The 17,805-nt window shown below is 40.7% G+C and overlaps 1 protein-coding gene across 1 annotated transcript in view; it reads left to right on the top strand.

Moving 5' to 3' along the window:
• The window catches only part of Tsg101 (tumor susceptibility 101), a 34,734-nt gene that overhangs the window by 11,798 nt on the left and 5,131 nt on the right, over window positions 1-17,805 (top strand). Inside the window, exons 3-7 of the mRNA XM_027410472.2 lie at window positions 160-225; window positions 2,036-2,199; window positions 4,168-4,294; window positions 7,807-7,873; window positions 9,862-9,953. Coding sequence (XP_027266273.1) covers window positions 160-225; window positions 2,036-2,199; window positions 4,168-4,294; window positions 7,807-7,873; window positions 9,862-9,953 — 516 coding nt within the window. The remainder of the gene's footprint in view (window positions 1-159; window positions 226-2,035; window positions 2,200-4,167; window positions 4,295-7,806; window positions 7,874-9,861; window positions 9,954-17,805) is intronic.

Below are 17,805 nucleotides of genomic sequence, written 5' to 3'. Positions count from 1 at the left end.
ACCCGAAGCTTTTTAAACTACATGAGATGACCAATGAGTCTTAGTACTGAACACTGACAAGTTAATGCCACAAGTTAACTGGTGTTTCTGAAAGAGTAACTGGAACAAAAATGATCTCTACAAAAATGCTCATGTTTAACTTCTGCTTTTTCCTTTCAGTTTTTAATGATGGCAGTTCCAGGGAGCTGGTGAACCTCACTGGAACAATCCCTGTGCGTTACAGAGGTGAATAACAACACATTTATGTTCTCATGTTAGATGAGTCTGCTGACAAGAACATGCTGCCCAGGAGTTAAACGTACATTGAGTGTACTTTCTAATAATCTCCTTGACAAAACAGGGATTTTTAACCTCAGTTCTCATTCAACTTTATTTGGCAGCACCGCCTCTCAGTTTGTTTTAACTTCTGTGTCAAGATTCAGCAACAAACAAATGCCTCAAAATTCAGATAGAATTTGATGTTTCCTGGAATTGTAGCACTGTAGAGGGATCTTAGGTGTCTGTTAGTTCAGCCCCCCTCACCACACACACCTTTCTGCCCACGGGAAGCTGTACTGTGTAGCAGTGAGGTGTCGGGACAGAATTAGGTTTGACTTCCTGCTGTGCAATATAGATTTTGTGACCATAGGTGCTCACAGCATTTGGGGAATAGTACATTGCTCAGGTACTGACAGTTCATGGAAGTGATACATGTAAGGCTTGGCACATAGCCTGGTAAGCAACAGTAAAAGGCACCTGTCATTTACAGTTATTCTATCGATAATGATGGGTTTGGATGATGAGTCTCTGTTAACCAGTCAACTTCTCTGCTAAGTACTAAATGATGAGTGAGCATTCAGTTTCTTGTCCTAGGAAATATATGTCCCCAGAGAGAAGGGCTGAGGTCAGGGGCCAGGGGCCAGTACAACTTTCAAAGGCCCTCCCCTAGTGACCTAGACCCCAGAATATTGCCATCATCTGGGAAACAAGCATTTAGAGCTTGAACCTCTGGGGCCATTACACAGCACTTCTGTGATTGCTGTGCTATGAGATTAAAAAGGAGAAGGGCACATGGGATCTGTGATGAACTAAGCTTAATTACTAACTTCACCATGGCACTGGGGAATGAGCTCTGGTGAGAGATGCAGGCTGTAGAAGTGTATATGAATATTGATTTTATCTAAAGTTAAGTCTGCTCTTTTCCATCAACCATTCTTTATGAGTCATAGCGTACAGGTCCAAGTTACTGTAGGATTCCTGTTTGTTTTTTTTTAATCAAAAAGCAGGGAATTCTGGATGTTGGTGGTAAACCTAAGGCTTTATGTATTAGAGTCACACATTGTAGATATGTTTGGGGGCTGAGGAAAAAATGAAGGTCCACTAGTATCTGATTACTTTCGGTGAAACATGCTTTTATATTTCTGTGTGCTGAACTTTGTAAAGGTGAAGCATGTGTGTTACTCCAGTGTCAATGTTTGCTTGGAACATTGGGCTTTGAGAGCACTAAAGACTGGATTATGTTTAATGTGGTGACTATTACATCTTTTGAGACCCTTCCCTTTGACTGCAAGTAGTCAAATTTCTCAAATGAGAAGAAGAGAGGGTAGCAAAACTGATTCTGAGTAATTACCAATGAAACCTCCATAATCATGGGTCTGGTAGAAGACACAACATAGTATCTGTTGACTGTTGGAGAGTAGAGACTGGCTTTTGGAAGGGAATGGGTGCATTATTTTCCTTCTTTCTCAGCGAGGTTTTTCTTTTTAGCTGGAATCAAGAGTCAAGCAGCAAACATTAGATTGAATCAAAAGAACATTGTCCAGCAGTAAGTAGTCAGCACTTTTACCTTTCAATTGTGGTAAAACAAACCAAAGCTGCAAGAAGCGATACATAGATAGATAGATAGATAGATAGATAGATAGATAGATAGATAGATAGATAGATAGATAGCACTGTTGGTGCTGGTGGTAGTGCTGTTTGTTGCTCTCAACTTCATATATTATACTCCTGGAAACTAGTAAAAGTAAAGTAATTAAGGCTTCTTCTTCTCCCTCAGGTAATACATATAATATTCCAATATGCCTGTGGCTGCTGGACACATACCCATATAACCCCCCTATCTGTTTTGTGAAACCTACTAGTTCAATGACGATTAAAACAGGAAAGCATGTGGATGCAAATGGGAAAATCTACCTTCCTTATCTACATGACTGGAAACATGTAAGTATTATGTGGTTCTTTGTAGTCATTACATGTATGTTCTGCTCACTAGCATCTATCTTCAGTTAATACTCAAGGAAGATGCCAAGGACAGTAGGTAAGTCCAGTCAGTGGACTAGTCATTGAATTGAGACAGAACAGGCTCTTCTTTAGTCCTTTGTTTGGTTTTTGGTGGTGGTGGGTTTTGTTGTTGTGGTTGTTGTTTTGTTTTGGTAGAGTATCATCCAGGCTGGCCTCAAACTGGTAGCAATCCCTTCTATCTCAGTTTCCTAAGTATTAAAATGGCAGATAGGAACTGTAATACTAACCAGCTGAAAAGGTTCTATAACAATTTATAATGCTTACTCACCATTTTATTTATTTGAATTAAGCTTTGAAAAACAGACAAGGTTCAGAGATAGAATATTATTTTTAAAAATAGGTGCACTGGTGGGTTATGTTTATGGAACTCAAATCTTAGTCTTCAAAGCTGTCAATGCTGTCAATGATAACAGCTGGGAACTTGTGATTCTGCTGCTGATAGTTTAACTGGCAGAGCAGTGTTTGTGCCACAAATAACCTAGAAGCCTACATAGTATTGGTTTTCTCTAGAGGAACAGAACCAATACAATAAATATATTATGAAGGAAGTTTTGTTGTTTTGTTTTTAAAGATTTATTTATTTTTATTTGTGTCTGAATGTTTTTCCTGGATGTATATATGCATCACATGTGTCCTTGGTCCCTGCGGAAACTAGAAATGGCATCAGATCCTCTAGAACTTGTATTGCAGGCAGTTGTGAGCCACCATGTAGGTGCTGGGAACTAAACCCAGGTTCTCTGCAAGAGTTGCCAGTACTCTTAGCTGCTGAGCCACCACAAAGGAGACTTATGAAATTGGTTTATGTGATGGTGCTGGATAAACCAACAGTGGCAGTCTGTATACTAGAGAGACTGAGCCCAGTAGCTCCTCAGTCCCTGAGGGTGTCTTATACCTCAGCAGTCCCAGTCTGTGCTGAAGGCCTGGAGGATTCCCGGAGATCAAACAATTGTCAGTCTGCATTACAAAGACAAAGATACTGAGTTCCAATGTCAGAGAGGTTGCAGCAGAGGTGGTGGCAGTGGGATACATAGATGTGGAAGCAAGATATGGAAGATGAATGAGTAGGAAAAAGCAAGACTGCTTTACCCTCTGACCTTTTTGTATCCGGGCTGATATAGGAAGGTTCTGCCTATTTGAGGGAGGGTCTTCCAGCTTAATTGTTACCAGATTCAGTCAAGTTAACAATCAAAATTAACCATCACATTCATCCTGCGAGGGAGAACTCAGAGATAGATAGAGCTTGTAAGAGCCTGGCCTTGAGCTGGCCCCGTCTGTTTTGAGGTGATCCTCACTACTTGCTGTTTTTGGAAGGCTTATGCCTGCTCTATACTTTTTTTTTTTCTCACTTTTTATTTTATGTGCATTGATGTTTTGCCTGCATGCATGCCCGTGTGATGGGTCAGAGATCTTGAAGTTACAGACAGTTGTTAGCTGCCACGTGGGTGCTGGGAATTGAACTCAGGTCCTATGAAGAGCAGTCAGTGCTCTTAACCACTGAGCCATCTCTGCAGCCTCCTGTTCTATACTTTTTCACAAATGATCACTACACCAAAAAGGAGCTGTGTGTAAAGAAGATGCAGACATGTTCCCGTGCTCTCATGTAACCCAGATTCGAACATTGGCGTGTTCAGGAAAGTAGCTGGGGCCAGCCACATGACTTCGTGATAAGGGCACAGACCTGGTGATGCGAGTTTGATCCCTAAACTCAAGTCAAGATGGAAGGAAAGAATTGGCTGTAAAGTTATCGTCTGACCAAGAGATAGCCAATAAATAGCCAAGAGAGTAAGGATTGTCAGACTGAGTTAAAACTAACAACAGGGAGAAATGCTAAACTCGTCTGTTTTGCTAAGAAATAATTATAGCTGACGTGATTTCTTGGGTTTTTAGCCACGGTCAGAGTTGCTGGAGCTTATTCAGATCATGATTGTGATATTTGGAGAGGAGCCTCCAGTATTCTCCCGTCCCACTATTTCTGCATCCTACCCACCATACACAGCAACAGGGCCACCAAATAGTAAGTACAATTAAGATCTGCTTTTGAAATTTATAGAAACAAACAAACAAACAACAAAAAAAGGGTTTGTAAAACTCTTAAAATAATCTTATTTTGCTTTTTAGCTTGTCATGTTAGTGGAGCTTTTGGAAATATCCTGAGACCCCATGTCTGCATATACAGGTTCCTACCAAAGACTGGCATTTGGGCTTCCATCTGTGGGTAGAAATCAAAGTGTGGATGTTCTGGATCCCAGAGTGGAAGAGAAGATGCCAAATAGAGCTAGAAGTTTTAAATTATGCATGCCATGGAAAAGCCTTATTACCACCTGGAAACCAGATGTAATTTGAAAGATAGCCTGAGGTCTCCCTGTGACTCCAGGACCAGTGATGTAGAGAATAATTGCAGTCAGCTAGCTCATTCCTTTGAGCTATTCTGGGTATACACAATTGGACATCTAGCTCTGGGGTGCTTCTCTATGGTACAGCCAATTTGTGACTACCTTGTTGGAAAGGTGGGGACATGGGGACAGTACTGGTCTACCCCTGGGACAACTCTGTCCCTGTTCTGCTACTTCAGAATCATCCTGGGTAATTGGGAGTTGGTTGTACTTACTTGTTTTGATGTTTTTGTTTTGTGCTGATTTTATTGTGTTTTGAGTTGTGATTCTGACAAACTTCTCTTTGAAGACGAATTATGTGAGCTTTATTTCTACCTAAAGTCATTCTCTTGTTTTGAATCTGTTTTTCCTGAAGAATATCTTGATCCGTGGGCAGAATGGGAATGTCAAAGAAGTGACTCCTTTCTTTCCCTTCCCTTCTCTCCCCTCCCAACCTCCCAGAGAAAGCTTGACTTTGGGACTAGTGCTTCCTGTATTAGGGATGTTAGTGATTGTTTTTATCTTAGTAAATCTTTACTGTTGACTAAGTGTTTTTACTTTAAAGTACCAAATATTTCCTAGTCTGATTCCCCTCATTTCTTTGCTCAGATAACTTAGTTACCACTTAAGACAGAGGGAACATTGCTGTATTTCTTTCAGTTTCACATTGGAATTACAGTATTACAGAAAGAAACTACAGTTGCAGTCCAGTTTTGCACTCACTGTCTCATGAAGAGCTAGTTTAAGTAAATCATTAAGAGACCACTGTGCTGTCCATTTATTCCAATTTTAATGACATTTTAGACATCATTGTTGTCAGGTATGACTATGAACAAAGATCTGTATTGCTCCCATGCACATACTGAGTAATAGCCAAGAGGTGGCTTTGACACATATTTGAGTAAATATTTAATAGTTGAGAAATCATTGCTCAGAACATTTTTTATCTCTTTTCAGGGTAATTTTTGAACGCTGAGTCATGTTACAAGACATCGTTAACAACAAGTACGATAGTGTGTGCCTGTTCCAAAGACATTGGAGATTTAGCCAAGAGAATTGTGTGAGCCTAGGAGTTCAAGGTCTGCCTGGACAGCATAATGAGACTTTAAAAAGTCAGCATTATAGGACTAGAGAGACATCCCAGCAGTTAGGAACACCTGTTGCTCTTGCAGAGGCCCCACATGGCAGCATACAACCATCTATAATTCCACTTCTCAGAGATGCAATGTCGTACTCTGACCCCGCAGGCACCAGGCATGCATAGCACATAAGTAATTGCAGGCAAGACACTCAGACACATAAAATTAAAGCCAGCATTATATTCAAACCTCATTTTCAAGAAAAAAGATTTAATTCTGTGTGAGTGAGTCTGTGTGGGTATGTGCACATGAGTGTGGATGCCTAAAAGGCCAGAGGCATCAGATCCCCTGTAACTGGAGTTGCAGTCACTTGTGTGCTGTCCAGTGCGGGTGCTAAGAATACAACTCAGGTCCTCGTTCTCTCTCTCTCTCTTTCTCTCTCTCTGTCTCTCTGTCTCTCTCTCTCTCTTCTCTCCCTCTCTCTCTCTCTCTTTGTCTGTCTCTGTGTGTGCGTGTGCGTGTGCGTGTGCGTGTGCGTGTGTGTGTGTGTGTGTGTGTGTGTGTGTGTGTGTGGTGTGTTTTGCCTCTTGACCAAGGAGCCATCTCTCCAGGCCCTGAAATAACCAGCTTTTAAGAAAAGGAAAATTGCTTTAATTATGAAGAAATTACTATTCTGAGACGTTTGTTTGTACATTGGAGAAACTAGCATGGAAGTGAGTAATATTGACCACGTGTGTTGCTAATACTTAACAGTGGACTCGCCTTTTCTAAGAGATACTCATAATGTCAACTGTGCTTCCTGCTTGGGAAGTGTCTATGTGTGAAATGGAATTGTGACATTTGGGAGCTTTTTTGTTTTTTAATGATATACTGAATTTCATCCTTCATTATACTTAGGAAAAGTAATAGCATCTGCTAACATCCTAACAAGAAGGCTATGACTCTGATATGTTGGGCTGGTAAAGGCTTGCAAGCCTGTTCTTGATAGCAGCCCAGAGTACTTCTCAAACTTGCTTATATTCTATCCTCTAGGTCATTCTTTGAAGGCTCTGTGTCTCTTTTTCTTCAAGCTTCCATCTGTCAGCCCTCTGCTAGATCACTTTTGTTCTCGACCTGTTAGATTTAGATTAGCTCCTTTCCTGGATGATCCCATAGGTAGCACTCTGCGCTTTCACTGTCAGTACAACTAACAGAACATAGCTACTTGTGACTCTTACCGCTCCAACTAGATTCTAAACAACATGTGGCCAAGTATTCCTTCTTGTCTGTTGCTGACCCTTCTTATCATCCTCTTCTTTCTTTTCCCCTGTCTCCATCTCTCCCATCAAATCCCTGGTTCCTATCATATAGAAGGCAATAAAACATTTGTTTATTGATTTAAGTGCTGATTCATCATTGTATCTAATTAGGAAAATTTGAGTAAAATTGACTCTGAAGTCAAGTCCTTTTCCATCGAGGCCAAAGTTAGCCTTTGGCACCACTGACCATATGTGGTTCTATAAATAAATGAAGCATTCTTGAAGACTACTGGCTTTTAACTTTTTCTTCCTAGTATTTCCAAGCTTTTTTAGCTGGTCTAGATGAGTGCGATGTAAGTTTTTTATCGGATTTCTTAAAGTGATTTGGAGTCTTAAGTTCTCAACAAGCCAACAAAACCAGCTGTGCAAATCAGTCAACATGATCTTCAATGTTCCAAGATTTCTTAGATGCAGAGGCAGGTTACCTCCTAAGAAGCAGGTCTTAGAGCAGATGGGGCCAGCATTACCTTCTAAAACAGATGAACTTGAGGCTATAGAGCTGACCAGATTGACCTGTCTGTCAGTCATTTCTTGTTGGGATTTGCATGAGTGTTATCACTCACGCTTAATGGTTTGGGAATTAAGTGACTTCAAAGTATCTATTCCTTAAAGAACTGTTAGTTCCTTAAGAAATATAGATGTTGGTTTTGTTTTGAACCTGAGATTGCATTCTCAGTGTGGAAATTTTGCTGTGGTTTGACAGTGGTGCATGTTACTCTACAGCCTTTATATTTAGGACTGTGCATATGACTTTAAAATGTTAAAAATTATTTTTAGCCTCCTACATGCCAGGCATGCCAAGTGGAATCTCCGCATATCCATCTGGATACCCTCCCAATCCCAGGTAATGAAAATTCTATTATATTTGGAATCAAAATAATGCTAACTGGGGGGTTAAATAAGGTTAGTTGAAATTCAGTGAAAGGTTGGTTTATTGATGTTTGTTTTTTGAGATAGGTCTGCTCTGTAGATTCATGATCCTTGTTCGGCCTTGGAATTATAGGCCTGAACTGCCATTCGTGGCTTATTGGTGGCATTTTGTGGAAGATGTTATGCACATAATTCCAAGAGTTCTAGGTTGTCTAGAGAAATGCAGATTTGTTTTATTTACCAAAAAAGAGGGGGGCAGAAGTAGGGTTAGTAGTGGCAGTGATCTTGATGGTTTGGGACCTTGAAATGTTTGCTTTTTTCTTTTTGAGAAGTTTGTGGGAGTTGGAGAAATGACTCCCTGTTTGTGATTTTCCAGAGGGACCTGAGTTTGGTTTTCCCAGGGAACCCAGCATTCCCTTTTGCCTCCACTGGCACCAGCACCCCAGAGGCAGAAGCAAGTAGCTCTTTATAAATTCCAGGCCAGCTGAAGATACATACCCTGTCTCATTAAGTGAGATAAATAAAAATAAGCCTTTAAAAAGAAACTTTGGATTTTCCAGAATTCAAATTTATGACTACTTATTAGAATACACAAATAACACAAACTACCCAGAAAGAAAAGTTTTTTAAAATTTTGTAAAGACTTGTTTTCAGACTGAATGTTTGAAAGTTTTGATGGTTACCAATAAGCACCAGGCAATATTTAAATATTATCATTCCCTAATAGACTAGAAGTCAGAATAAAATAATTTACTGTTTTGTTACTATTGGGATCTTGTCCTTAGGAATATTCTGCCTCTGTGAAGGTAACGTTATATAATCTGAGTCAAGCAAGAACATTTGACCATTTACTATTTCTTTGGGTTTTTTCTTATATAGGAGCTCACATTTTTTTAAAAGATGTATTTATTTTATTTTATTTTATTTTATGTGTATGAGTGTTTTTCTCATGTGTATGTCTGTGTGTACCTTGCATGCCTGGTGCCCTAAGAGGTCAGAAGAAGGTTTTAGATCCCCTGAAACTGGAGATATGGACAGTTTTGAGCCCCACCATGTGGGTACTGGAAATTGAACCTGGGTCTTCTACAAGAACAACTGAGCCATTTCTCCAGCTGGTCTGGAATTTACTACAGACTCCCAAATGCTGGGATTATAAGCATGAGCTACCTTGTCGGGCTGTCTTGTAGGCTGACTTTCTTTTCTCTTCTTCCTTTCTTTCTTTCTTTCTTTCTTCCTTCCTTCCTTTCTTTTTTTTCTTTCTTTCTTTCTTTTCTTTCTTTCTTTCTTTTCTTTTCTTTTTCTTTTTTTTTTTTTTTTTGAGATCGAGTCTCACTATGAGGCTCAAACTGGCCTCATCTCTTTGTTTTTGAGACAGTTCTTCTGACTGTCCTTAGATCAAGTTGGCCTAAAATTACAAGAGACCAGCCTGCCTTTACCTCCTGAGTGCTGGGATTAAAGACATGCACCACCAATACCACACCTGACTTTTTTCTTTAAATGTATATGAGTGATTTGCTTGCATGAATCTCTGTGTATTGTATGCATGCCTGGTACCCACAAAGGTGAGAAGAGGGTGTCAGATCCCCTGAAGCTAGAGTTATGGGTGGCTATGAGCCAGCATGTGGGTGCTGGGAACTGAACCTGGGTCCTCTGCAAGAGTGGCAAGCACTCTTAACCATTGAGCTAACTCTCCAGCTCCTGCCCTTATACTCAAAGCACCCTTTTGCCTCAATCCCCCTTCCCAGATTATAGGCACACACTGTCATGCTCGGCCTTAAGTTTTCTTTAAACCCAGTGTCATTAGTGGAATTTGCACACACTGTTCCTTGAATAAATACCTTCATCTCTTAAACTGTAAATTCAAAAATTGGTAATATAATATGTCAAGCCTAACTTTCTCAGTGGGGGTCTCATAGCACTGCAGTGTTGGGTCATCTTCATATTTGGTATTCTTTCCTACAGTGCTTATCCTGGCTGTCCTTACCCACCTGCTGGCCCATACCCTGCCACAACAAGCTCCCAGTACCCTTCCCAGCCTCCTGTGACCACTGTCGGTAAGTATTATGAGCATTTGTATTTCATAAGCCTATGAAAAGTGTGTTTCATTTTTACATGTAAAAGTTTAGGATATTCTTCCATAGCAGAGAGTCTGTAGTGATCAGTATCCTTTAATTTAAGATGTGATTTAACACCTATAAATGAGCTTTCTGCCATTTGAAAGTCTAAAAGTGTGGCTAATAGCTTGTAACACTCTCCTGCTTGCCACATTCTTAGTGGTGAATCTCACTTATGTTAAGTCAAGGGTCTTAGGGTCACCTTCACAGAAGCAAATCATGGCTAGAATAGTACTAAAGAAAAAGCCCCCAAAGTAAGGTTGGGTACTATTAGCAGATCGTAGGGCTTTGTGGCCTGGCTGTGTAGAAACAGGTAAGAACACCTGTAGCAGAAAGCACCCTGAGTTGTTCATGAAAGGGTCAGTAAGATGGTGTTTGCTTTTCAGGGCTGTCTGAACCAAGAGGACTTCTGCAGCCTGTCCTGCTCAGTGTGCCTCCCTGTTGTCACTGAATTTGCCTTCTCCTGTTACTCAACTACCTTTCTCTACTGCAGCTTATATGGTCTAACTTGCACTGGGTTATCATTTCAGCCATTTCCTTTCTTACCTACTGGACTGCTGCCTTTGGCACATAAAAACATGCCCTAAAACAACCTTTAAAAGCTTCAACTGCACTTCCTTGTTTGCACAACCCCATTTCCTCCTTGCAGCAAACTTCCTTGAGACTACAGTCTGTCCTTGCTATCTTCAGCCCTTCTTGCCTTCCCTCTACCATTCTTTTAAAACTGCTTCTGTCAGAGTCATAGTGACCTTTATAGGTTTTAATCCAATGGCTGGTGACTGCTGTCTCTTCCTTGGTCTGACACAATGGGCTGTTGCCAGCTTGATGCTCTTTCCAGGGAACCACACTTTGTTCTTTTCCTCCTGTTTCACGGGTCCTCATGCTCAGTCCCTGCAGGGTCCTCCTCCTAATGCTGGAATCCCTGATTAGTTCTTGGCACTTTGATTCCTTACTCTGTGGCTTTAAATGCCTTGTCTGTACCCATGGTTGCTGAATTGTGCCTAGTCTGTACCTCTCTCCTGACCTCTGCAGTCTTATATTCAGCTGCTTTCTTGCTGTCTCCACTTGGGGTTTAAGACATCTTAAACTCAACATGACTCAAGTTGAACTCAAGTCTTTCTACACAGTTTACCCATCTCCATTGATACCTATTCCACAGTCTAACTCAAGTCATCCTTGATTCCACTAGAATCTTATCTGTAAAATTTGCAGACTCTAAGCATACCCATTGCTAGTACAAGTCAACATTATCTCATCTAAATTACTGTATGAGAACCGTCAGCCTCTTATTTGTTATTAACTTAAGCAGCCCAAAGGATCTTACTCAGACTTGAGTTGGTGGTGTCACTCTTCTGAAAGCCTCATTTCACTGAGATCAGTATAAATGGTTTAGGCTTAGAAAGCCTTGGGGGATCCTGCCCCTCATTATTTCTATTACCTTATCTCCTTCTGTTCTTATGTCATAGAATTTGTTCATTGCTTATTTCCTTTGTATTACCATCAAACTCACTCTTACCAGTCTGTGCTACCACCTCCTCAAACAGCTGGTGTGCCAGCTCACCCGAGCATATTTTGCTAAGTGCTTGAATGAATACAGGATGATGTGAGGCAGGTGTTGGTTATGGTTTCTGATGTCATGAAGTCTGATACCAGGATCTCATGTCTGTGCCTTTGCTACCCAGACAGCATCTGCTTCTGTTGTCATCATCTAATGGTATGGCTTTGATATATTAAAATATGCTTGTCTTTTCTGTGACGTACGTTCCTTTATACAATAAACTTTTGTTTTTGTTAATTTTGAGACAGGGTCTTACTGTATAACTGGCTGGCCTGGAACTCAGTTTGTAGACCAGGCTGGACTTGAATTCACAGAGATCTGTCTGCCTTTCTCTGCTTCCAAAGTGCTGAGATGAAAGGCATGTGTCCATATGCCTGGCTCTAAACAGTATAATTTAAATTATTTGAATAAGAAATAAAAATGTTGGTAGATCTTTAATCCAATCTGTAAGTTTAAAAACACAAAACCAAAAGAACAAACTACTAAATTTGGGGTTGGAGAGATGGCTCAGTGGTTAAGAATACTGGGTGCTTTTCCAGAGGACCCAGGTTTGATTCCCAGCCCCAAATCTATTTACATCTATTTGCAACTCCAGTTCTAGGGGGTCAAATGCCCTCTTCTGGCCTCAAGTACCAGCCACACAAGAAATGCACAGAAATGTATGCAGGCAAACACTCACACACTTAAAAAAAAACACTTTAAAAAACCTACTATTTGTGTTCAAGCAGCAGCAGAGAAATGGGAATAGAACAATTAGTTGCCTTATTTCTTAGATAATAATCCCTTTGATCTCAATTATAAATACTTTTGTTTGTGTATGTATATTCTCAACACTGGTTTGGTAGTTAAAGGATGATGGCATTGGGGAATTTGTTCTCCCTCCAGTACTGGGTTCAGGGATTGAACTCGGGTTTTTGGGTCATTGGACTTAGTAGCTTACCTTTTGCCCATAAAAGACCTTGCACTTAATTCATTTCAGAACATTAGGCTTGAAGAATTTTATAGCATAGAAATTTTCCATTTATCTTTAAAATGGACTTTTGTAGAAATGATAGATTAAAGTTAAATTTGACTTGAGATTTGAAAAGAGTAATCACCTCAGGAAATACCATGTTTTTTTTAGAAAAGTACCACCATAACACAGCCATTTCAGTTGTGAACTCAAGGCAGCTGTGTGTGGTCACCTGTACAAGACTAGATCTGACAGTAACACATTGGATGAAGGGCTGCTGGGGGCTTAGCCTCCTGCTAAATTATTATGGTGTGTTGGTGGTGGCTTTCTTCACTTTGCTTCGCTGTCATCATATAAGTCTTGGTTTCTTGAGAAGAGGAGCCCTGTTGCTTACACAAAGCTGGCATATGATTTGCAGTTGTGTCAGTCAAAGTAAGAGCTGTCATAAGCACTGCACTGACTTCCAGGTTGCCATTCAGTACTGTAAATGAAAATTCTGTGCATGTAGTTGTTTGGAAGGCTTTCTCCTACGTTAGAAACCAGCTTGTTGTGTTGCTGTTATAAGAAGACGTAATCCTCATGGTCTGACCCACTTTCTGAGCAGATAGTTTGTGATAACCCAGGCTCCATAATTACTGACCATACAGGAAGTATTCTCCTGTGTCTGTGGTTTTGTTTCTGGCACTTTGTACATACTGTCAGTTCCAGTCCCAAAAGTGTCCCTTTTTTGTATGTGTGTATGTATATACACCTATGAGGTGTTTGTTTTCAGATGTGTATACACATGTGAAAGGAGGCTGAACGTCAACCTCAGGTGTCTTTAATTTCACTCCATGTTTTTGAAACAAGGCTGAGAACCAATTTTCTAGACCATGTGTTAAGGGTGGAAAAATCAGAAAAGTTGGGGCAAAGAGATATTCAGTGGTTAAGAGCACATGCTGCTCTTCTAGAGGACCCAGATTTGATTCTCAGCACATACTTGGTGGTGTACAGCTGTCTGCAACACCAATTCCAGGAAATCTGACACCCTCTTATGGGCTCTTCAGGCACTGTATGCTTGTGGTACACAGATATATTTACAGGCAAAACACCTACACACATTATAAGATATTAAAAATTAGGGGGCCTGCTGTGAATGAGCATGCTTCCTGACCAAATGAGTTGATAAAAAAAAAAAAAAAAGATAATAAAAATTAGAAAAGCTGTCCTGGAACTCACTCTGTAGACCAGGCTGGCCTTGAACTCACAGAGATCTACTTGTCTCTGCCTTCCAAGTGCTGGGATTAAAGGCATGTGTCACCACTGCCCTGCCATTTACTTTTATAGAGGCTCTACTATTTGGTCCCAGTGCACACATGGAAGCTCACAATTGCCTGCACCTTCAATTTCAGGTGATCTGCCTCTGAGATCCTGTATGCCCTTGGTGCACATAAATTCACACAAAAGCAAATACACATCACATAAAAAGATACTCCCTACAAAAGTTTAGTGCCTAACCAAGGGATGAGAAGACCAGTGAAGATGGTTATCTTATTATGTGCCCATTTTGACAGAGTACATTAGGAATAAGAATTTTAAAGTCCTTAAAAGACTCTGATTCTTAGTCAGGCAGTGGCGGTACACACCTTTAATTTCAGTACTCAAGAGGCAGAGGCAGAGGCAGAGGCAGGTGGATCTCTGGGTTTGAGGCCAGCCTGGTCTACAGAGAGAGTTCTAGGACAGCCAGGGTGATTATACAGAGAAACCCTGTCTTGAAAAAAAGTTTTGTTTTTGTATTTTTTGTTTTTTCGAGACAGGGTTTCTCTGTGGCTTTGGAGGCTGTCCTGGAACTAGCTCTTGTAGACCAGGCTGGTCTCGAACTCACAGAGATCCGCCTGCCTCTGCCTCCCGAGTGCTGGGACTAAAGGTGTGTGCCACCACCACCCAGCAAAACACTTCTTAATAACCTATATGAAATTTTATTATGCTTGTCAGATGCAAAATGCTCTTGTCCCAGTGGTTGGTGCCCAGATGATAACAGTGACGGCATGCTCAATTCCATTTATCTGTGTTTTAGAAGTTACCTGAACTAACAGAACTTAAGGTCTTTTCATACACAAACACACTAACAAATTTGGTTCAAGTTACCTTATTTGGTCTAATGGATAATGTCACACTGATATTAAATTTCAAACTCCTTATGTTAAAGACCACATATTTAATTTTGCAATTTATATTGTTCTTATAAACTAGGTCAAGGGAGTTCTCCAGAAAACCCTTACAGAAATACAAAAGACCTCAAGCAGCCCAAAGCATCCTGAACAGAAAGAACAATGCTAGTGTCATATATAAAAACAGCACAATACTGGCATAAAATGGGCATGCAGATCCATGGAACAATGTAGAGGAGTCAGAAATTAATCCCACACATCTACTATCTTTTTACCAAAGATGCCAGAAACATGAAAATCCAACGTTCCAATGTAGAAGACCGAAATTAGGTACCTGTCTCTCACCTGCAAAAAAATCACCTAAACAGGATCAACGACTTTAAGACCTAAACTGAAATTTCCAGTAGCAAACAGGGGAAACACTTAAAGGTCGGGAATATGCAGTGACTTTCTGAATCTGTATTCAACAGCTCAGGAAATACCACGTGACAAAATGGGGCCACATCAAATTAAAAGGTCCTGCACAGCAGAGTGGACACCACATAGAACAGAAGAGAGTTTCTGTCAATTCTAGTATACCTAGCATCTAAAAAGACCTTTAAAAATTAGACATCGAGGTAACCTTAGATGTGGCTATGATGGTTAATCTTTTAAAAAATGTATTTCTGTGCATGTATGTGTATCAATATACACCATGTGCAGTTGCTTGAGGGGTCCACAAGAGGGCATCCCCTAGGGATATAGCTAAAACTACGGGGCCTGTGAGCCACCTGACATGGGAGCTGTGATCTGAACTCAGGACCTTTCCAAGAATAGCAAGTGCTCTTAATTGCTGAGCCATTCATTACACCTGCATCTGTGATGTCAATCTTAACTGTCAGTTTGATAGGGTTTAGAATTACCATGAGAAATTACCTCTGGGAGACATGTATTTGATGAACTTTCTAGATTAAGTTAATCGAGGTGGGAAGACATAAATGCGGGTGACACCACTCCAAGGGCAGGGGCCCCAGGCTGAATAAAGAGGGGAAAGAGCTGAGCTGCTTGGCTGCAGATGCATTGTGACCAGCTGTCCTACACTCTACCCTCAAACGATGAGCTAAATAAACCTTAAGTTCATTCTGTGAGGTATTTTGTTACTAGAAAAGTAACAAGTATGATAGCTCAGTTGGTAGAAAGCTTGCTTGGAATGTACAGAACCCTGGGTTGGTTGGTCCCTGTTGTAAAAAGTAGGCTTGGCGTGTCCACAGTATACAATGTAGGAGCAGCTGAAGTTCAGACAGTTAAAAAATAGTACAAGTGGTCAATGAATACATGAAAACTCTTCAGTGTTTTTATCCAGTAGGGAAATGCAAATCAAAACAACACTAAGATATTATCTCACCAGAGTCATTGTTTATCATCACAAAAATAAGCAGCAAATGCTATTGAAAATGTTAGGTTAAAAAACAAAAACAAAAACAAAAACTATACAGCAGCAGCAAATCTAAGACTCTTCGCAGCCAAGCCAGTAATGTTCAGAGTGGGAACAGGATGAGGCAGCAAAGTGCTAGCCTGTGAAGGTCACGGACCCGTTAGGCTGCAGAAGCTAGAATAAGATCTAGTTCTAATCTCTTGTCACACAGACTTTACTAAAAAGCACATCCAAGCTTAATCCAGTGTGCTTTCATACAGGATAAGAATTCTAATTAATGCTGGGTGGGGTGGCACATGCCTTGAATCCTACCACTTGGATCTCTGTGAGTTGGCCAGCCTGGTCTACAGAGCAAGTGCTAGGACAGCTGCAAAACTACAGAGAAACCCTGTCTCAAAAAAAAAAAAGAAAGAAAGAAAAGAAAAGAAAAAGAAAAGAAATTCTAATTAAAAATTGAAAGATGGCAGTTGGGAGGCAAACAGATCTCAGTGAGTTCAAGGCCAGTGCTGTCAGTCTAACATGGCGAGTTTCGGAACCTCCAGAGCTACACAGTGAGACCCTGTGACACACACTTTCTCTCTCTCTCTCTCTCTCTCTCTCTCTCTCTCTCTCTCTCTCTCTCTCTCTCTCTCTCTCTCTCACACACACACACACACACACACAATCAAACAGAATAAAACAATCTGAAAACTGAAAGTTAGAATAGAAAATTCCAGGGTTTTTGAAGTAGTACACAAATGATGGGGCTGAAGAGACAGCTCAGTGGTTGACAGGACTTACTGCACTTAGAGGAAGGAGATCTGGGTTCAGTTCTCAGGATCAGTATGGCAGGCAGCTCACAGCCACCTGTGCTTCCACAGGGCATCTGCACCCTTATATATACAAATGAAAATAATCTGAGAAACAAAAAAATTCTGAACTGTAGTTCAAAATTAGTGAGTTGCTTGCCACTGAAACAAGAAAAAAGAACTGCTTGATGCTTCTCAATTTTTAATCAGTTTTCAAACTTTTTTTAAGTGGCTAAAACTAAATCGTATATTCTCTGTATCTACTACAACAAGCCAAGTCCCCACACACTGACAGTTCCCTAAGCAAGAAGAGCCAGATTTCAGTTTTCATGGCTGTAGAGTTCCACAATTCTAGATTAGCAAAAGAAAAGGTCAGAGCAGTAGTGGCACTTGCCTTTAATCCCAGGAGGCAGAGGCAGGTGAATCTCTGAGTTCAAGGCCAGCTTGGTCTACAGAATAAGTTCTAGGACAGCCAGGGCTACAGAGAAACCCTGTCTCAAAACACACACACACACACACACACACACACACACACACACACACACACACACACACACACACACAGAGAGAGAGAGTAAGTGCTCTTAACCACTGGTACAGAACTGGAGATTGTGATTTGACCTTTAACCTGTCCTGATGCTGAATAGTTGAGTCCTTCTTTAAAATTGTTATTTTGCCCGGGTGTTGGTGGTGCACGCCTTTAATCCCAGCGCTACAGAGAAACCCTGTCTCAAAACACACACACACACACACACACACACACACACACACACACACACACACACACACACCCAAGAGAGAGAGAGTAAGTGCTCTTAACCACTGGTACAGAACTGGAGATTGTGATTTGACCTTTAACCTGTCCTGATGCTGAATAGTTGAGTCCTTCTTTAAAATTGTTATTTTGCCCGGGTGTTGGTGGTGCACGCC

This window comes from Cricetulus griseus, chromosome 3 (genome assembly GCF_003668045.3).
Source record: "Cricetulus griseus strain 17A/GY chromosome 3, alternate assembly CriGri-PICRH-1.0, whole genome shotgun sequence".
Taxonomy (NCBI): domain Eukaryota; kingdom Metazoa; phylum Chordata; class Mammalia; order Rodentia; family Cricetidae; genus Cricetulus; species Cricetulus griseus.
This window is presented reverse-complemented; position numbering and strand designations above follow the sequence as displayed.